Source organism: Prionailurus viverrinus, chromosome D3 (assembly GCF_022837055.1).
Source record: "Prionailurus viverrinus isolate Anna chromosome D3, UM_Priviv_1.0, whole genome shotgun sequence".
NCBI lineage: Eukaryota > Metazoa > Chordata > Mammalia > Carnivora > Felidae > Prionailurus > Prionailurus viverrinus.
The window spans coordinates 42,234,889-42,249,732 of NC_062572.1; the positions used below are offsets into that span (position 1 = coordinate 42,234,889).

The window sequence follows — 14,844 nt, forward strand, 5'->3', positions numbered from 1 at the left end:
TGTTTATTCCGTATTTAAATAGTGATGGCAGTAGTGTATGGTGGGTGGCATGGTGGCATCAGTGAATCCCCCTTCTCCTTCATATTTTTCTTCTAAGGGGATTAGTTATTAATCATTTGGTCTTCTTCATTTGCATCATTTAGACAATGTGTCCGTAGATTTGGAGATATTTTTAAGCTGACAGTGTCATCATTCCTGATTTTGTTTTTTTCCTTCACAGAGGATCTTCAAATGCTTCCTTAAAGGAAGATGAATTTAAGGAGCCTTTGCTCTTCCATTCTGGGGACCATTACCCCTTATCTGATGGAGACTGGTCCCCTTTAGACAAGTAAGTATTTTTAAAATTTCTCCATTTGTTTAAGAAAATATATATTAAATAGGTTTTCTGTTATTTGACAGTAATGGTATTTCCTATTTCTCTCAATTATTTTGTTCCTAAATTTGATATGATTTAACCCTCACAATGTTAGTGTAGATCTGTATAATCTGCATAGAATTTAGCCCTCTACAATTCTTAAATTCTGATCTTACTGTGTCAACTGTTAACTCTAGACGGATAATGTGAAGAAAGGCGCAGTCACACTTTGTTCTGTGTTTAAATCCAGTTTCTCTCATGTATTGATTTTGTTCATTTAACCCATCTTTTCTGTACATTTCATCTCCTGTAAAATTATCTTTGTCATTGGTTTCTTGTGAGAATCAGTAAGGATAATGTATATAAAGTGTTTATAGAGAACCCAGCAAGTCCTCATTAGATCCTGGTTGATGTTGTTTTTATTATTATTAAAGAACTCAAATGGAAGAAATAATTTATATTCCCTTCAATAGGAGTCTTTATACTGGCTGGATAAAGTTGGTATATTCAAGCTTATATTTCCTTTAATGTGTCGAGCTCAGCAAGACTGAAGTTTCTGACTTCAAAGGCATCACATTTTTTTGTCCCTTGTTTACAGCCCCTATTCCCCAACAGCAGTGTGTCCTAAGAGTGATTCAGAGCTGGAGGTGAAACCTGCCGAGAGCCTGCTCAGATCGGAGTCCCACATGGAGTGGACGTGGGGAGGGTTCCCAGAGTCCACCAAGGTACTGATGTTCACTTGCCTGTGGAGTACGTCCAGTTAAAAACCTGTGAGGTGTCTCTGTCTTTGAGTAAAGGAGGAGTGGTGATTTCTGAGCCAGTGCCCGTGAATATAAATGATGGTAGTGCCCTCGTGTGGTCACAGAAAAGAAATCCAAAGTTAACATTTTTCATAACTGTTTGCAGCAGAGGGATTCCAGCATTATATTGTGTGTTTCTAGTTAGTAATGTTGATTGCTAATTAACATTTTAATAAGGAAAATCTCAAAGGTACCTAAAGGAAACTAGGATTTCCACACTGAAGTTTTAAATAGGAAATTGATTATGAAAACTTTTTGCCAGCTCATAATGAAAGAATTGGAAAGATACATTACTTGAGAGAGAAAATGTTTAGTCCCTGTAAGTTTATAAAAAGTATACATTTGCTTATATGTGTAATTTGCATTGATACTTGACTACCCACTTTTATGCTATTTCAACAGAGCCTTGAGGTAGTTCAAGCAGGGCTAACCTTTCATGTAGCACTCAAGTTTTCTCCCTGAAAGGAACATTCTTCCTCTTGGCATCTAAAAATTGTCGTAATTCCTTAGTCTTCTCTGGTGCTTAACTCTTCATAGTACAACAGTTACAAATAGATCTCTTGTAAATATCATGATATTGAACAAAATGCAGTTATTTTTCCAGCTTCTTAATTATGAAATATGTCACACACATAAAGTAATATACTTACTGAATGTTATGAATAAAATGAATACGTTTACCTGCATCCAGATTAAGAAATAGATTATAACAAATACCTTTGAAAATAGTTTAATTTTTAAACAATTCACCTTTTTTTAGGTCAGCAAAAGAGAGAGATCTGATCATCATCCTAGGACAGCTACAATTACACCATCAGAAAATACCCACTTTCGGGTAATTCCCAGTGAGGAGAACCTCATAAGTGAAGTTGAAAAAGATGCTTCCATGGGAGAAACGGTCTGTACCATAGTGAAACCCAAACCCAGAGCCCCGTGTAAGCAGATGAGCAGTGCAACTTCTGCTGCAGAACTTCTCGAACCTCCCCTGGAGCCTCCTCAGATTTCATCTATGTTAGATGCAGACCACCTTCCTAATCCATCATTAGTGGAGGCTACCTCAGAATCAAAACCTGCAGCTAAAGTAGACTCACCATCAAAGAAGAAAGGTAATCATTTGTTTAATTTGGTGTCAGGTACTGCAAATTTAGATGATAAATTATTTCAGTGTTTCAAATGATACTCGATGGCTGCCTTTGTATTTCTACTCCCTGATCAGAACTTGTCGTACAGTTAGGATCACTTATTTAATAGGGCTTCTCCGCTGCACTCCAGATGCCACTGGAGCAGGATTCTGACTTCCTCCCTGTTCTCCCCCGACTGCTGCTGCTCAGTGTGCCCTTGGGAAGCAGTTATTGAAAAAATTAATGAGCATGTTCAAATTAGTTAATGCATAAAATTAACCACTTTACTGACTAAACGTCAATAGAGTGAAGTGAAATCCTAAAAAATTACATGTTGAAAAAGAAATAATTGGATGAGAGAAAAATGTTTTTACCTAAAGCATCTGGTTAGTTGAGGCCAGATTAAGTCCTTTTTTCTAGTAACATGGGATATAAATAAATGTATGCTAATTATTAGTGTTCTCTTTTTTTCATTGATTTTTTTCCTCTAAAATAGTTAAAAGATGGGGTCCAGCTCTTGGCTGCTCAACAGCTGTGTCTCACTTTTGGAAAACAAGTTTAATAAATCAGAATATTCTTACTATTTAAAATATAAAGTTGTCCATTGATACTTAGTACAGTAAGAGCCAGAACATACTCATTGTCTGAACACTGGCCTTGGCCCTATTTTTATGGAAGTAAAGCCTTACTTAAAAATTGAAAATACCCACTGTCACATAATAGCAAATACCGTATTCACTTTTTTAAAAATTTGAACACAAAAAGTTAAATAATCACAAACTGACTTAGAAAGTACTACAGGTATGAACCTTCAGAGTCATTCAGAAATAACTTGTTTAAAATAAAAGAATTTGACTATCAGGGGTATTTGTGGCCAAATATGATCATCCAGGTAATGATCCTGCTTAACTTGTGACCTTCTTTTTTCAGAGCTCAGCACTTTTGCAACCAGAGGCCATGTATTCTGCTTTAAGAAATGTTAGGGAGGAAAATCTAGTTTTCAGGGTGAATGTTTTGTATTACACTAGAAAATAACAACCCCTATTGCTAGCACATAGTGACTGGAGGAAATAATGACCCTATTCCTAGCACATAATATAGGAAGTGACTAGATAGAGATCGGGACACTGAGCGCTTTCCACCATTCAGTTGGGTTCATTCTCCACCCCCACCCCTCGTTTTTTATTATGTAGTTGTATGCATCTTTGCTTCCTTCCTCACTTTCTCTGTCTCTCCACTCACACAGATAACAGTTTTTTATTGTTTAAACCATTTGAAAACATTCAAAAGCATTTTGAGATTTCACCTTTAATACTGTAAGACACATCTTCAAAGAATAAGAACACTCTCTGCATAACCACAGGACAATTGTCATCTTGAAGAATTGATATTCATGTTTCCCCAAATGTACCAAGAAAAGCTTTTTAGCTATTTTTCTTCTAAACCAAGATCTCATCAAGGTTTACATGTTGCATTTGTTTTTTGTTATTAACCTTTTTTATTTAGAATGGTGCCATCCACACATGTTCCCTCACTCCTTTTTTCCCCTCTGCAACCATGATACTGACCTTTTCAAGAGTCTGGCCAGTTATTTTGTATGCTTTCTCATGTTTTGATTATATTTGTTAGTTTTTTTCAAGGTGACATCCCCATATTTCCTTAAACTGGAAGTTAACTCTAGAACAACAGTTCCCAATAGAAATGTAATGTGAGCTGAATATTCATTTTAAATCTTCAGTCGGTTAAGTGTCCAGCTCTTGGAATTGGCTCAGGTCATGATCTCAACAGTTCGTTGGTCTGAGCCCTGCATCAGGCTCTGCACAGGCAGCACGCAGCCTACCTGGGATTCTCTATCTCTCCCTCTGTCTCTGCCCCTTCTCCACTCAGGCTGTCTCTGTCTCTCTCAAAATAAATAAACTTTTAAATAAATGAGCGAAATTAAGTATAGTAATATATTCTGAGCTAGTAAGCCCAAACTGTTAACAATTTTAACATGTAATCAGTATAAAAATTGAGATATTTTACATTTTTTATAGTAAGTTTTAGAAATCTGGTGTGTGTTTTACACATTTAAAAAAAAAAATTTTATGTTTGTTTATTTTTTGAGAGAGAGAAAGAGCGTGAGTGAGGAAGGGGCAGAGAGAGAGTGGGGGACACAGAATCCAAAGCAGGCTCCAGGCTCTGAGCTATCAGCACAGAGCCTGACGTGGGGCTCGAACTCACGAACTATGAAATCATGACCTGAGCCAAAGTCAGATGCTCAACCACCTGAGCCACCTAGGCACCCCCTGTGTTTTACACATTTTTTTAAACATTTTACTTTTATTCTTTAGTAAAAAAAAAAAAAAAAAAAATAAAGCTCAAAGATATAATAAATGATTGGAGACTATGAAAAAAAATATGAGAGTTACAGAGAGAGAGGGAGGCAAGCCATGAGACTCTTAATACTGAGAACAAACCGAGGGTTGTTGGGCATTGAGGAGGGCACTTGTTGGGATGAGCACTGGGTGTTGTATGGAAACCAATTTGACAATAAATTATATTTAAAAAAATAAAAGTGGGGCGCCTGGGTGGCGCAGTCGGTTGAGCGTCCGACTTCAGCCAGGTCACGATCTCGCGGTCCGTGAGTTCGAGCCCCGTGTCAGGCTCTGGGCTGATGGCTCGGAGCCTGGAGCCTGTTTCCGATTCTGTGTCTCCCTCTCTCTCTGCCCCTCCCCCGTTCATGCTCTGCCTCTCTCTGTCCCAAAAATAAATAAAAACGTTGAAAAAAAAAATTTTTTTTTAAATAAAAGTAAAAAAATTTTATATACCTCATTTTGGACTAGGACACTTATGTGCTCAGTAGAAACGTGTCACTGGTGACTTACTGTAGTGGGCAGTACAGACCTAGAGGCTTAATTAAATTTGGGTTAAACGTTGTTTATTTTTTGAGTTAAAGATTACCCATGGAATATATTGAGTACTTCATAGAGCATCTCATAATGTCCCAGTGTTAGTGATTCTAAATATGATCGCTTGTTTAAGGTGTTACCTTCCAGATTTATCCATTATAAGCGATTTTTGTCCTTTTGCAACCTGAAGGTAATTCTTGGTGATACTTTGGTACCATGTGACTTTCTAGCAACCCTTCCGTCATGGTTTTAGAATAAGGACCACTTTCTCAATGCCAGTGATTTCATCAGGTTTGGTCATGCTTATTTATACTGTAAGAAAACGTTATCATCAAATATAAATAAATGACTTAGGAGCTAGGATTATTCATGTAATAGCAGATGAAGGAATAAGCATATGTTTAGGCACCTGCATGGCTCAGTCGGTTGAGCATCTGACTCTTGATTTTGGATTAGGTCATGATCTCACGGTTTGTGGGTTTGAGCCCCATGTCTGCTTCTGTGCTGACAGTGCAGAGCCTGCTTGGGATCTCTCTCTGCCCTTCTCTGCTCATGTTCTCATTGTCTCTCTCATGTTCTGTCTCTCGTGTTCTCTCTTTTCTTCTTCTTCTTCTTCCTCTCTCTCTCTCTCTCTCTCTCTCTCTCTCTTTCTCTCTCTCTCTCTCTCTCTCAATAAAGTTAGTTGAGGCACCTGGGTGGTTCAGTCGGTTAAGTGTCCAACTTCAGCTTAGGTCATAATCTCAGGTTTGTGAGTTCGAGCCCTGTGTCAGGCTCTGTGCTGACAGCTTGGAACCTGATTCAGATCTGTGTCTCCCTCTCTCTCTCTCTGCTCCTCCCTGCTCACACTCTCTCTCTCTCAAAAATATTAAAAAAAATTTTTTTTAATTTAGCATATGTTTATTGTGCAACTGTATGTGTGTAACACCAAATTTCTCCTTCTTTGGCATGGATGGTTGAGAACCAACACGTAGGAAAACATTAGCTGACACCTTTACAAATAAAACGCAGTTTGAATCATGATTGGTCTTATCGTTTGCAAACCTTTGTTTTGTAGCAGAGTTGTAAATGAAGAATAATTTAAACTCTTACCTCCAGTGTGTTTTTCTTATAAAAAATAGGTGTCCACAAGAGAAGCCAACACCAAGGACCTGATGATATTTACCTGGATGACTTAAAGGCTCTAGAACCTGAAGTTGCAGCCCTCTACTTCCCTAAAAGGTACTGTATTTCTTAGATGTTGAAAGGTGAATAGCTGTGAAATATAATGGCTATATCTAGAGCAAAACACTGAGAAAAAAGAGCAAAGTGATGATGACCTTTACCCAAGTTGGATGATTGCTTCAGATTTGGGGAAATTCAGAAATTGTGTGGTGTTTGAACTGTAGTGATATGAAACGAATAATTTACCTGTTTATGAAGAAAGTTTTAGTACAGTGAGAAAAGGTACATTACTTAAGTCTACGTAAGGGTGTACCAATGGTTACGACGTCAGACTAGCAAATCTTATGGTCATTAATACAAACTGAACATGTTGGGGGAGATTCGTTAGCATTATTTCATTTATTATGTGTTTTAAAGGTAATAATATCTTTACTCAAAAACATTTTACAAAGAATGTCCTCACTCCTTCAGTGAGTCTGAGCTCCCAGGCTTTTTCTGAACTTGGGCTGGGCCTCTTGAGTCCCCATTTCCAGTTGACCTGTACACCCCACATTCCCTAGACCTCTTACCGTTTGTCACCCTTTCTTCTCCCCTCTCAGTTTCCCCCTTTTGAATAACTAAAACCTCAGATATGCTGTATTTGTACTGTTTTCCTAAGTTTATTTCCATCCTTCAGGATATTCTATTATAGGACTCTGTGATTACAAAAAACAATTTACTTTTCCCATAGAAAGTATGGTTTGAAATACTGAGCCATAGGCACATATTATTAAGCACTTCTAAGTAAATTATTGAAAAACTTGTTACGTTTTTAGTTAAAATAGAAACATGGGGTTAATATGAAGATATTTAAATTTTTTATGGATATTTTTAGAAGGTCCTTAAAACACCTTCCTAGCTCTCTGCCCTAAATTTGTCTCAAAATATCTTCTTCACATAAAGGAATAGTTGGGTTTTTAAGGTGAAAGAATCGGAAGTGCTCCAATTTTTTTTTCCAATAAGAAAGTTAAAATGTAAGCTATCCTAGAATTATCACTTTCTTTCACATTTCCCAGTCCTTTATTAGTGTTCCAAAGATCAAGTTCTTAGTCTCCCCTTTAAAAAATGGGGAGTAATTAATAAATTTAAAATGAGGAGAATAACTCATGCAATAGAACCTTACTGTGCTCTATAAATTTGACTGCCTAATGTCATCACCTGTTCACCAAATTAGCTTATTCCCTCCTTACCCTACTGAACAAATTATTTCTGGAGACGTTTCATAAATACTTAAAGATACTAAGATTGTTGTAAGGCTTCTAAGCATTTGGTTTGTTAATTGTCCCAATCCTGTCATCTTGACTAAGTATCCAGTATTAATAATAATAGCTAAACTTCAGTCTAAACCACATCACTCCTTTGGATTTGGTGACATGTTGAGTCAGATGGCCTCCTCCATCTATTTAGGGGTCACTTTGCTTTGGATCACGCTAACTGCTCTGACAAAACACAGGACCTCAGTGGCTTACCACAATAGAAATGTATTTCTTGGTCATACTATGCTATTCCAGTGCTGGTGTTTGGTGGGAGGCACCTTGCACACAAGGATTCAGGAGCATAAGCTTTCTTCCATCTTGAGGCTCCACTATTCCCTTAGCGCCAAGACTGGGAAAAGAGGGAGGCTCACACAGGGGAGTTTTCAGGGGCTAGGCTTGGGAAGGGCACAGCACACCCCTCTGTCCACATCCAAAAAGTCAGTCATGGTCATGTGGCCACACCTCACTATAAGGGGACCTAGCCATGGGCCCAGGAGAAAGAGGAAACACATCACAGTCTTCTGTTCATGTTTTCCCCGGGGTCATCCCTGCCCCCTGACTCCATAACTGCTGCTTTACGTTGGCGTTTTCACCATTTCCAGTAAGAACATTCTGTTGATCTAATTAATTTCAATATTGTGGTATGAGTGTGCATGGCTACTAAGAAAGAAAATTTTCAGAAACCTAAATCTTTCATTGTTTCAAATGCAAAACATAATAGCTTTGGAAACTGCTTTCTATTTATGACCTGTCTGTACTCTGCTGCCACCTACTGCTCAAATTTGAAGGTTTTTTTTTTTTTTTTCCCTAAAAGTCATACAACTTTGATGGATCATATTAAGTAGGCTGGCTTTTTGAATAAAACAAAAGAATTTGAAACTTCTAGAACATTTTTTCAACATGACATTAAGTATCCTTTCAAAGGGTGTAGAGCAGTAAACATTCATGAATAGGAAACTTAAGGTACCATTTCCTTGTTCTTTTGGATTGAGATTTATGCTCCATTACAAAGTTTCCCTTAGGATCATCTTCTAAAACCTGGCTTCTGTGCCTTAACATCTAGAAAAATGAAAATATTGAATAACTTCACCTTTTTAGTCCTAACCCTTGCTAGTTAGTGTAACGATAGTTTATTTCCAGTTTATTTCTCAAAATGTTTTCAAGGTAGGTCTACCATCCTGAGAATTTCCTCTTGCTTAATTTCTTTGTTCTATTTTGTGAAGTAACAGTTGAATTTAGAAAGGTCTAGACAACCCTGAACTGCAGTAATTTTCTACAGGATGTGTACAGTACCACAGCTTTTTCTAGGAGGTTAGGATCAAAGGTTTCCAAACATCAGATTTTTCTTAATTACTCTGTCATTTTCATCATGGAAATGTAAATAAATGGTTATGACTCTTGGAATCCTTTAATTAAAATCAAAAAGGCTGTAGTTGAAAAGTTTGTCTTATTGTGAATGGCTGTAGTGATTTTTGTGACCTGTTTACTGTATTCACAGTTAATTCCTCAGCAGTGCTATTAAGTTATTTTTAATGTCATTTGTGATAGAGTCTAAACTCTAAGGAAAGCTGTGTCTTTAGGTCAATCTGTTCCTTTTTTAAGGGGATATATTATTTGGTTCAAGCCCTCAGAGAACCCTGTAGTAAGCCAGGAATACAAGAAGTTGTAATAAGGCAAATCCTTTTCTCCCCATCCCCTGCCCACAGTGAATCGGACCCTGGCTCCCGGCAGTGGCCTGAGTCTGACACGCTCTCTGGCTCCCAGTCCCCACAGTCCGTTGGAAGTGCGGCTGCAGATAGCGGCACCGAGTGCCTCTCAGATTCTGCCATGGACTTGCCTGATGTCACCCTCTCTCTTTGTGGGGGTCTCAGTGAGAACGGAGAAATTTCCAAAGGTACGCTGGGCAATCATGCCCCTGTCTTCACTGGAGAAAGCAGCCTGGTCATTACTTGATCGAAAACTTGCTGTTCAGCCACTTCGGGGTATTAAATTCTTTAACGATCTTGTGCAGGTAACAGGTATCTCCCTTTAATGTTAGATAGCTCCTCATTTAAGGTACCTCATATGGGGTGACCTTACATATAAATGGCTCCAGTAAGTTCGTGTGCCTTGAAGGCTCTCATTTCACATGGAGAGGTGGAGAATGCTCAGGCTGCCCTGTTTGTGGAGCAGCCAGGGTCAGCTCATGCTGTGTCCCACTTTCTCATCTGTAAAGTTGAAATGTGTGTGGACTGGGGCCCAGCTGCCCTCCTGGAAAGCACTGAGCCTTAGATATGAGAGTAGGGCTGAAGTTGTGGAAAATTAATTGTCCACTGAGGAAATAGTCTTTCTGGCAAAAAGTAGAAGGGGTTACTTTCTGTCTCAATCTTGAGACTTGGCCCTGGAAAGTATAGTTGCTCAAGAGAAAGGAAGAAGCTTAGCAGAGGCAATTCAGAGGACTCCAGGGTGGGGTGAGCACTCGGGTGTATCTTTCCCCAAGTTTTTTGGCCTTTTTGGTTTTACCTTCCTTTGTACCTAAACTCTGCTTAATATTTTCTCAGTTTGGCTGGTGGCCTTTGATTGTCCTCTAAGGAAAGAGTTTCCTTCCACAACTAGTATCATCTTTTGTCTTCTCTCCCCCTCAGAGCAGCTGAAGGCCTGAGTTTGGCAGACTTGGTGCCCTGAGGGTCATAATTGTGCTTTCCTGAATCCTTCTCTTTTTCAGGTCACAAGGTGCTCATTTTGCCTCTTCTCCATCTCTTAATTCTATTTGTTTTATTTTTTGCAAGAAATTAAGAGCAGGTTATAGTCAATAGCTCTTAATCCTCATAAGTCTTCATTTTAAAAAATACAAGTTGGGGGTGGAATGGAAAGTACACAGTTCTATAAACCATAAAATATACACTTAAAATTCTGGGTACTTAGGTAGAGTTTGTTATTGGAGGAGGCAGAAATGGAAAGTAAACGTAAATAATCTACAAATCACCAGGAGGAACAGTCCTAGCGAGAAATTTCCCTGTTAGCCTTGATCTGCTCAAATTCACGCAGAACCCTCATTCATTTCTCAAGAACTTGGGGTTCATTTCTTGGCTGATCCTAAGCCATAGTCTGGTGTGTATTTATTAGGTTTTTTTTTTTCTCCAAGCAATTGTAAAATGTTTTGATTGTTTTTCCTAATGTAGCATGCCCTGACAGCTGTAAGATCCCCATGAATATTCCCTAGTTATGCAGTTGCCTGCCTGCCAGTAATGTTTGTCTTTGTTAAGAATGAAACTACAGTTTTCATTAATTCTAGAGAATGTGTGTGCACACATGTGTATCTTCCTTTCTCTCTCTCTGGCCACATCTATAGTCTGTTTTCCTGAAATTCTGTGGCATATCCCTTTTTCCTGTGTTGTTTTTGTTGTGGTTTTGTTTTTTGTTTTTAATTGTGGGAGGAGTGGTAGAAGAGGGGAAGGATAGAAGAAGGAAGTGTTCTTTATTGTCCTGGATAAAAAAAAAAATGATATTTTGCTTTTGATGAATATAAAAAAAATTTTTTTAAAGGACGCATTTTATCCTTTAGATCCTTCAACGCAGAGTATTGTGATATTCTCATTTAGAAATTTACGTAATATCTAACCAAAGGATCATTATTTTACATTGCAGAAAAATTCATGGAGCATATCATTACTTATCATGAATTTGCAGAAAACCCTGGACTTATAGACAATCCTAACCTTGTAATACGGATCTATAACCGGTAAATACTCCTGCTTTTATAATTGCTAAATACTCTTCCAGGGTTTTTTTTTCAAAGTGCTCTTTTTAACTATTCTAGTTTTCTTGTTATAAAATGTGCCATCACATATAAATGAGCTAGTGGGCAGTGACTTTGAAATGAAAATGACGCCTCAGCCTTTTTTTCTTTTTTTTTTTTTTCAATGAAGCATTGAAATGTTATTCTGTGTTATAGATTTTACTACCTCTCTGCTCAGAGAAGTTTGGCTTGAAGCAGAGATCATTCATGTGGGGAAAAAATTTAGCTGATCATCTCTTCATTGAAAAGAATAAGGAATTTCATGTTGTTTCTGTGCCCCCATCCTCTCCTCTTTTTCCCTCCTTCCCTTCCTCTCTACCCCCTTCTCTTCTTTCTCCTTCTCTCCCTTCTCTGTGTAATGGTTTTACACAATTTATTTCTCACAGTTACTATAACTGGGCTTTGGCTGCTCCCATGATCCTTAGCTTGCAAGTATTCCAGAAGAGTCTGCCGAAGGTGAGATGATCCACCATTTGTTTTCTAAGTATCTACAACATATGGTATTTAGAAAAATTCATATGTGCACACTTCTAAACTAGATACTACTCAAAGTTTTATTTAAAATTAATTTAATATTCTAGCACCTGGCACCCAGGTGGCTCAGTTGGTTTAGTGTCTGACTTCATTCAGCTCAGGTCATGATCTCACAGTTGGTGAGTTGGAGCAACATTAAAAAAAAAAGTTTTTAATGAAATTAGATTAATATTACAGAAGATCCAAAGATTTTTATGTGCCCACTCAAATTATCTCATGCCCCAAATCTAGGAAACTTGCTGGGCTGCCGTATCTTTGTCATTTTTATTAGAAGTTTATACTGGTTTCTGGTTGGGTATAAAAGTTGAGAGATTTGATTAATTGTTAGCTAAATATGGAATGCATGAAAAGGAATTCCTCTCATTAATATGGAAAGAAGCAGCGGGACGAGGGTGATGTGCCCACCAGAAGTGTGATGTTAGTGTGATTGGATAAGATATGTCTAATAAGCCTGTGATATAGAACCTGAAGATTTGTTCTAAATCTGTCAGCGCAGTTGGTCCTCATAACTCATGAGAACATGTTTTCCAGTGGTAGAGAAATGAGAGCAGCACCTACCAGCCCCCTGCTCCTGTTTAGCCAGACCACCCAGTCTCCTCCCATAGAACTGCTACAAAGCCGTGCTACCACAAAAGAGGACTGTCCATCTGTCAGAGGTGTTACAAACTCTGGAGGAGTTGGGAGGTGTAGAGAATGTTGCTCACATTCCATAATAAGGCACTGTCCTGCAGGGGGATGATAGAAAGCAGTTGGGTGTTTTGTGACTGACAGATGACTAGACTGACCCAAATTGATTGTTTCCAGGCCACAGTCGAGTCCTGGGTCAAAGATAAGATGCCAAAGAAATCTGGTCGCTGGTGGTTTTGGCGTAAGAGAGAAAGCATGACCAAACAGGTAACGGACCCAGAGAGGTAATTTTTTTCCATGGGCTGAAAAGAAGCAAATTTTTCATTTTTTCAGAAAACATTTTTGCCAAGCATAAGAAAATCAATTTGGGCTTATAATACTGTCTTACGGTTAATTATAGCCGCCATTTATGAACAGTTTGATGTGCAGGTACTATGCTAGATGCTTTACGTACATTACCCTTCACCTTTACTACAGCCCTTCAGTATAGATGTTTGAGTTCCCATTTTACAAGTAAAGAAGCTAGGGCACGAAGAGGTGAGGTGAGTTGACCAAACACGCATAACTGGTGAAGGACAGAGCTAGGGTTTGGCCAAGGGTTCAGCTCCAAAGCCTCTTTCCCTTTGCCCACTCACTATATTACCTTCCAGACAGAAGCAAAAGCTTGTTATCCTACCGAGGAGGAGGCAGTGGGGGCGGCAGCATGGGGAACCTCTGTTCTGTAGTACTGGTGTCCCTGGAGCAGACCGAATGAATGTGGGCCAGTTGTATTATAGTCTGTGACTTGAAATGGTGCTCTTTTAAAAGTTTTTACTTCTGGGGCACCTGGGAGGCTCTGTCAATTGAGTGTCCAACTCTTGATTGGGGCTCAGGTCATAATCTCACAGTTCATGAGTTTGAGCCCTACATCGGGCTGTGCAATGACAGTACAGAGCCTGCCTCGGATTCTCTCTCCCTCTCTCTCTCTGCCCCTCCCCTGCTCTTGCTCTTCCTCAAAATAAGTAAATAAACTTTAAAAAAAGTTTTTAATTGTTTTGTAGTGAACAGCTTTTGCATAACAGCATATGACTTCTGTCTCAGATTTCTGTCCTTTGGCTCAAAGTAGAGAAAGGCTGTTTCTTAAGCATTTTTAAGTTAGGGATTCAGAAAACCATTTTGCTTATTGCTAGAGAGGGCTGCTGATAAATTTTTACCTGTCAGTCTCTGGGGGCAGGTGGGGAATAATTGCACATCGCCATTGCTGTCTTGTTGTTTTAGCTGCCAGAGGCCAAGGAAGGAAAATCCGAGGTACCACCAACCAGTGACCTGCCATCAAGTGCAAAGGAGCCAGCCAGTGGCAGGTGGGGCACCCTGTCCTTCCTCCAGACTCACAGCACTTGCTCACTCACTGCTTTTTAGCCATTGTATTCAAGCTGATTTTGACAATTTTGGTTAATTTTTGGTCAGAAACTTCTTTCTCATAGGGACAACCATGACCATAAGTGGCTTGTTTGTGCCACTCAGAAGATAATTTCTGCTTTTCTAAAAATTATAATCAGTTTAGAGGAGTAAATACACCCATCACTGCTTTTTAAATGCCTTGCTCCCATCCTGGAGCCATGGAATCAGATGCCTGTAAAATGGAGGCCTCTGAGAAAGGGATCTTGAGGAGTCCTAAGATGTGCTATCCTCGGTGTCTCTGCCCTCTAGCTTCCTATCCGACACAAAAGGGAGACACAAAAGAATTTCAGAGGAAGCCTAGTGGGCTCAGTTGATAAAGCATGCAACTCTTGATCTTGGGGTCATGAGTTAGAGCCCCACATTGGGGTAGAAATTTCTTTAAATTAGGGGCACCTGGGGGTTTAGTTGGTTGAACATCTAACTCTTGGTTTTGGCACAGGTCATGATCTCACAGTTGTGGGTTGGACTCCCAGGCTGGGCCTGGAGCCTATTTAAGATTCTCTCTCCTTCTCCCTCTGCCCCAGCCCCACCCCTACTCACATGAGTATACACTCTATCTAAAAAAAACAAAAAACAAAATTAGTGTGGGTCCTTTTCATTTCTTGGAAAATGTAGCCCCTCTTGGATATTTGTATTGGCTGGCCCTGAAAGGAGGTGCCACTATGCACCTTGTTCTCATTTCTGCTGTTCTTCTACTTGCCCAGCCAGATTTTTTCCTTCTCCTCCTGCTCCAGCTCTTTAATTCAGCTGCTGGTCTGAGCCTGAGCTTTCATTTTCTTGCTCTTTACCCTCTTCTTTCAAAAGCGGTTTATAGGGCACTTGGGTAGCTCAGTCCATTAAGC

The 14,844-nt window shown here is 39.1% G+C and overlaps 1 protein-coding gene across 4 annotated transcripts in view; it reads left to right on the forward strand.

Annotated features, from left to right (window-relative positions):
* Positions 1-14,844, forward strand: part of LPIN2 (lipin 2) — an 85,263-nt gene that overhangs the window by 61,692 nt on the left and 8,727 nt on the right. For all 4 annotated transcript variants that reach the window (XM_047827636.1, XM_047827638.1, XM_047827635.1 and 1 more), the window contains exons 5-13: positions 221-328; positions 954-1,080; positions 1,916-2,261; positions 6,286-6,385; positions 9,330-9,517; positions 11,251-11,344; positions 11,788-11,857; positions 12,740-12,829; positions 13,820-13,902. In XM_047827636.1, the coding sequence (XP_047683592.1) occupies positions 221-328; positions 954-1,080; positions 1,916-2,261; positions 6,286-6,385; positions 9,330-9,517; positions 11,251-11,344; positions 11,788-11,857; positions 12,740-12,829; positions 13,820-13,902 (1,206 nt within the window). The remainder of the gene's footprint in view (positions 1-220; positions 329-953; positions 1,081-1,915; positions 2,262-6,285; positions 6,386-9,329; positions 9,518-11,250; positions 11,345-11,787; positions 11,858-12,739; positions 12,830-13,819; positions 13,903-14,844) is intronic.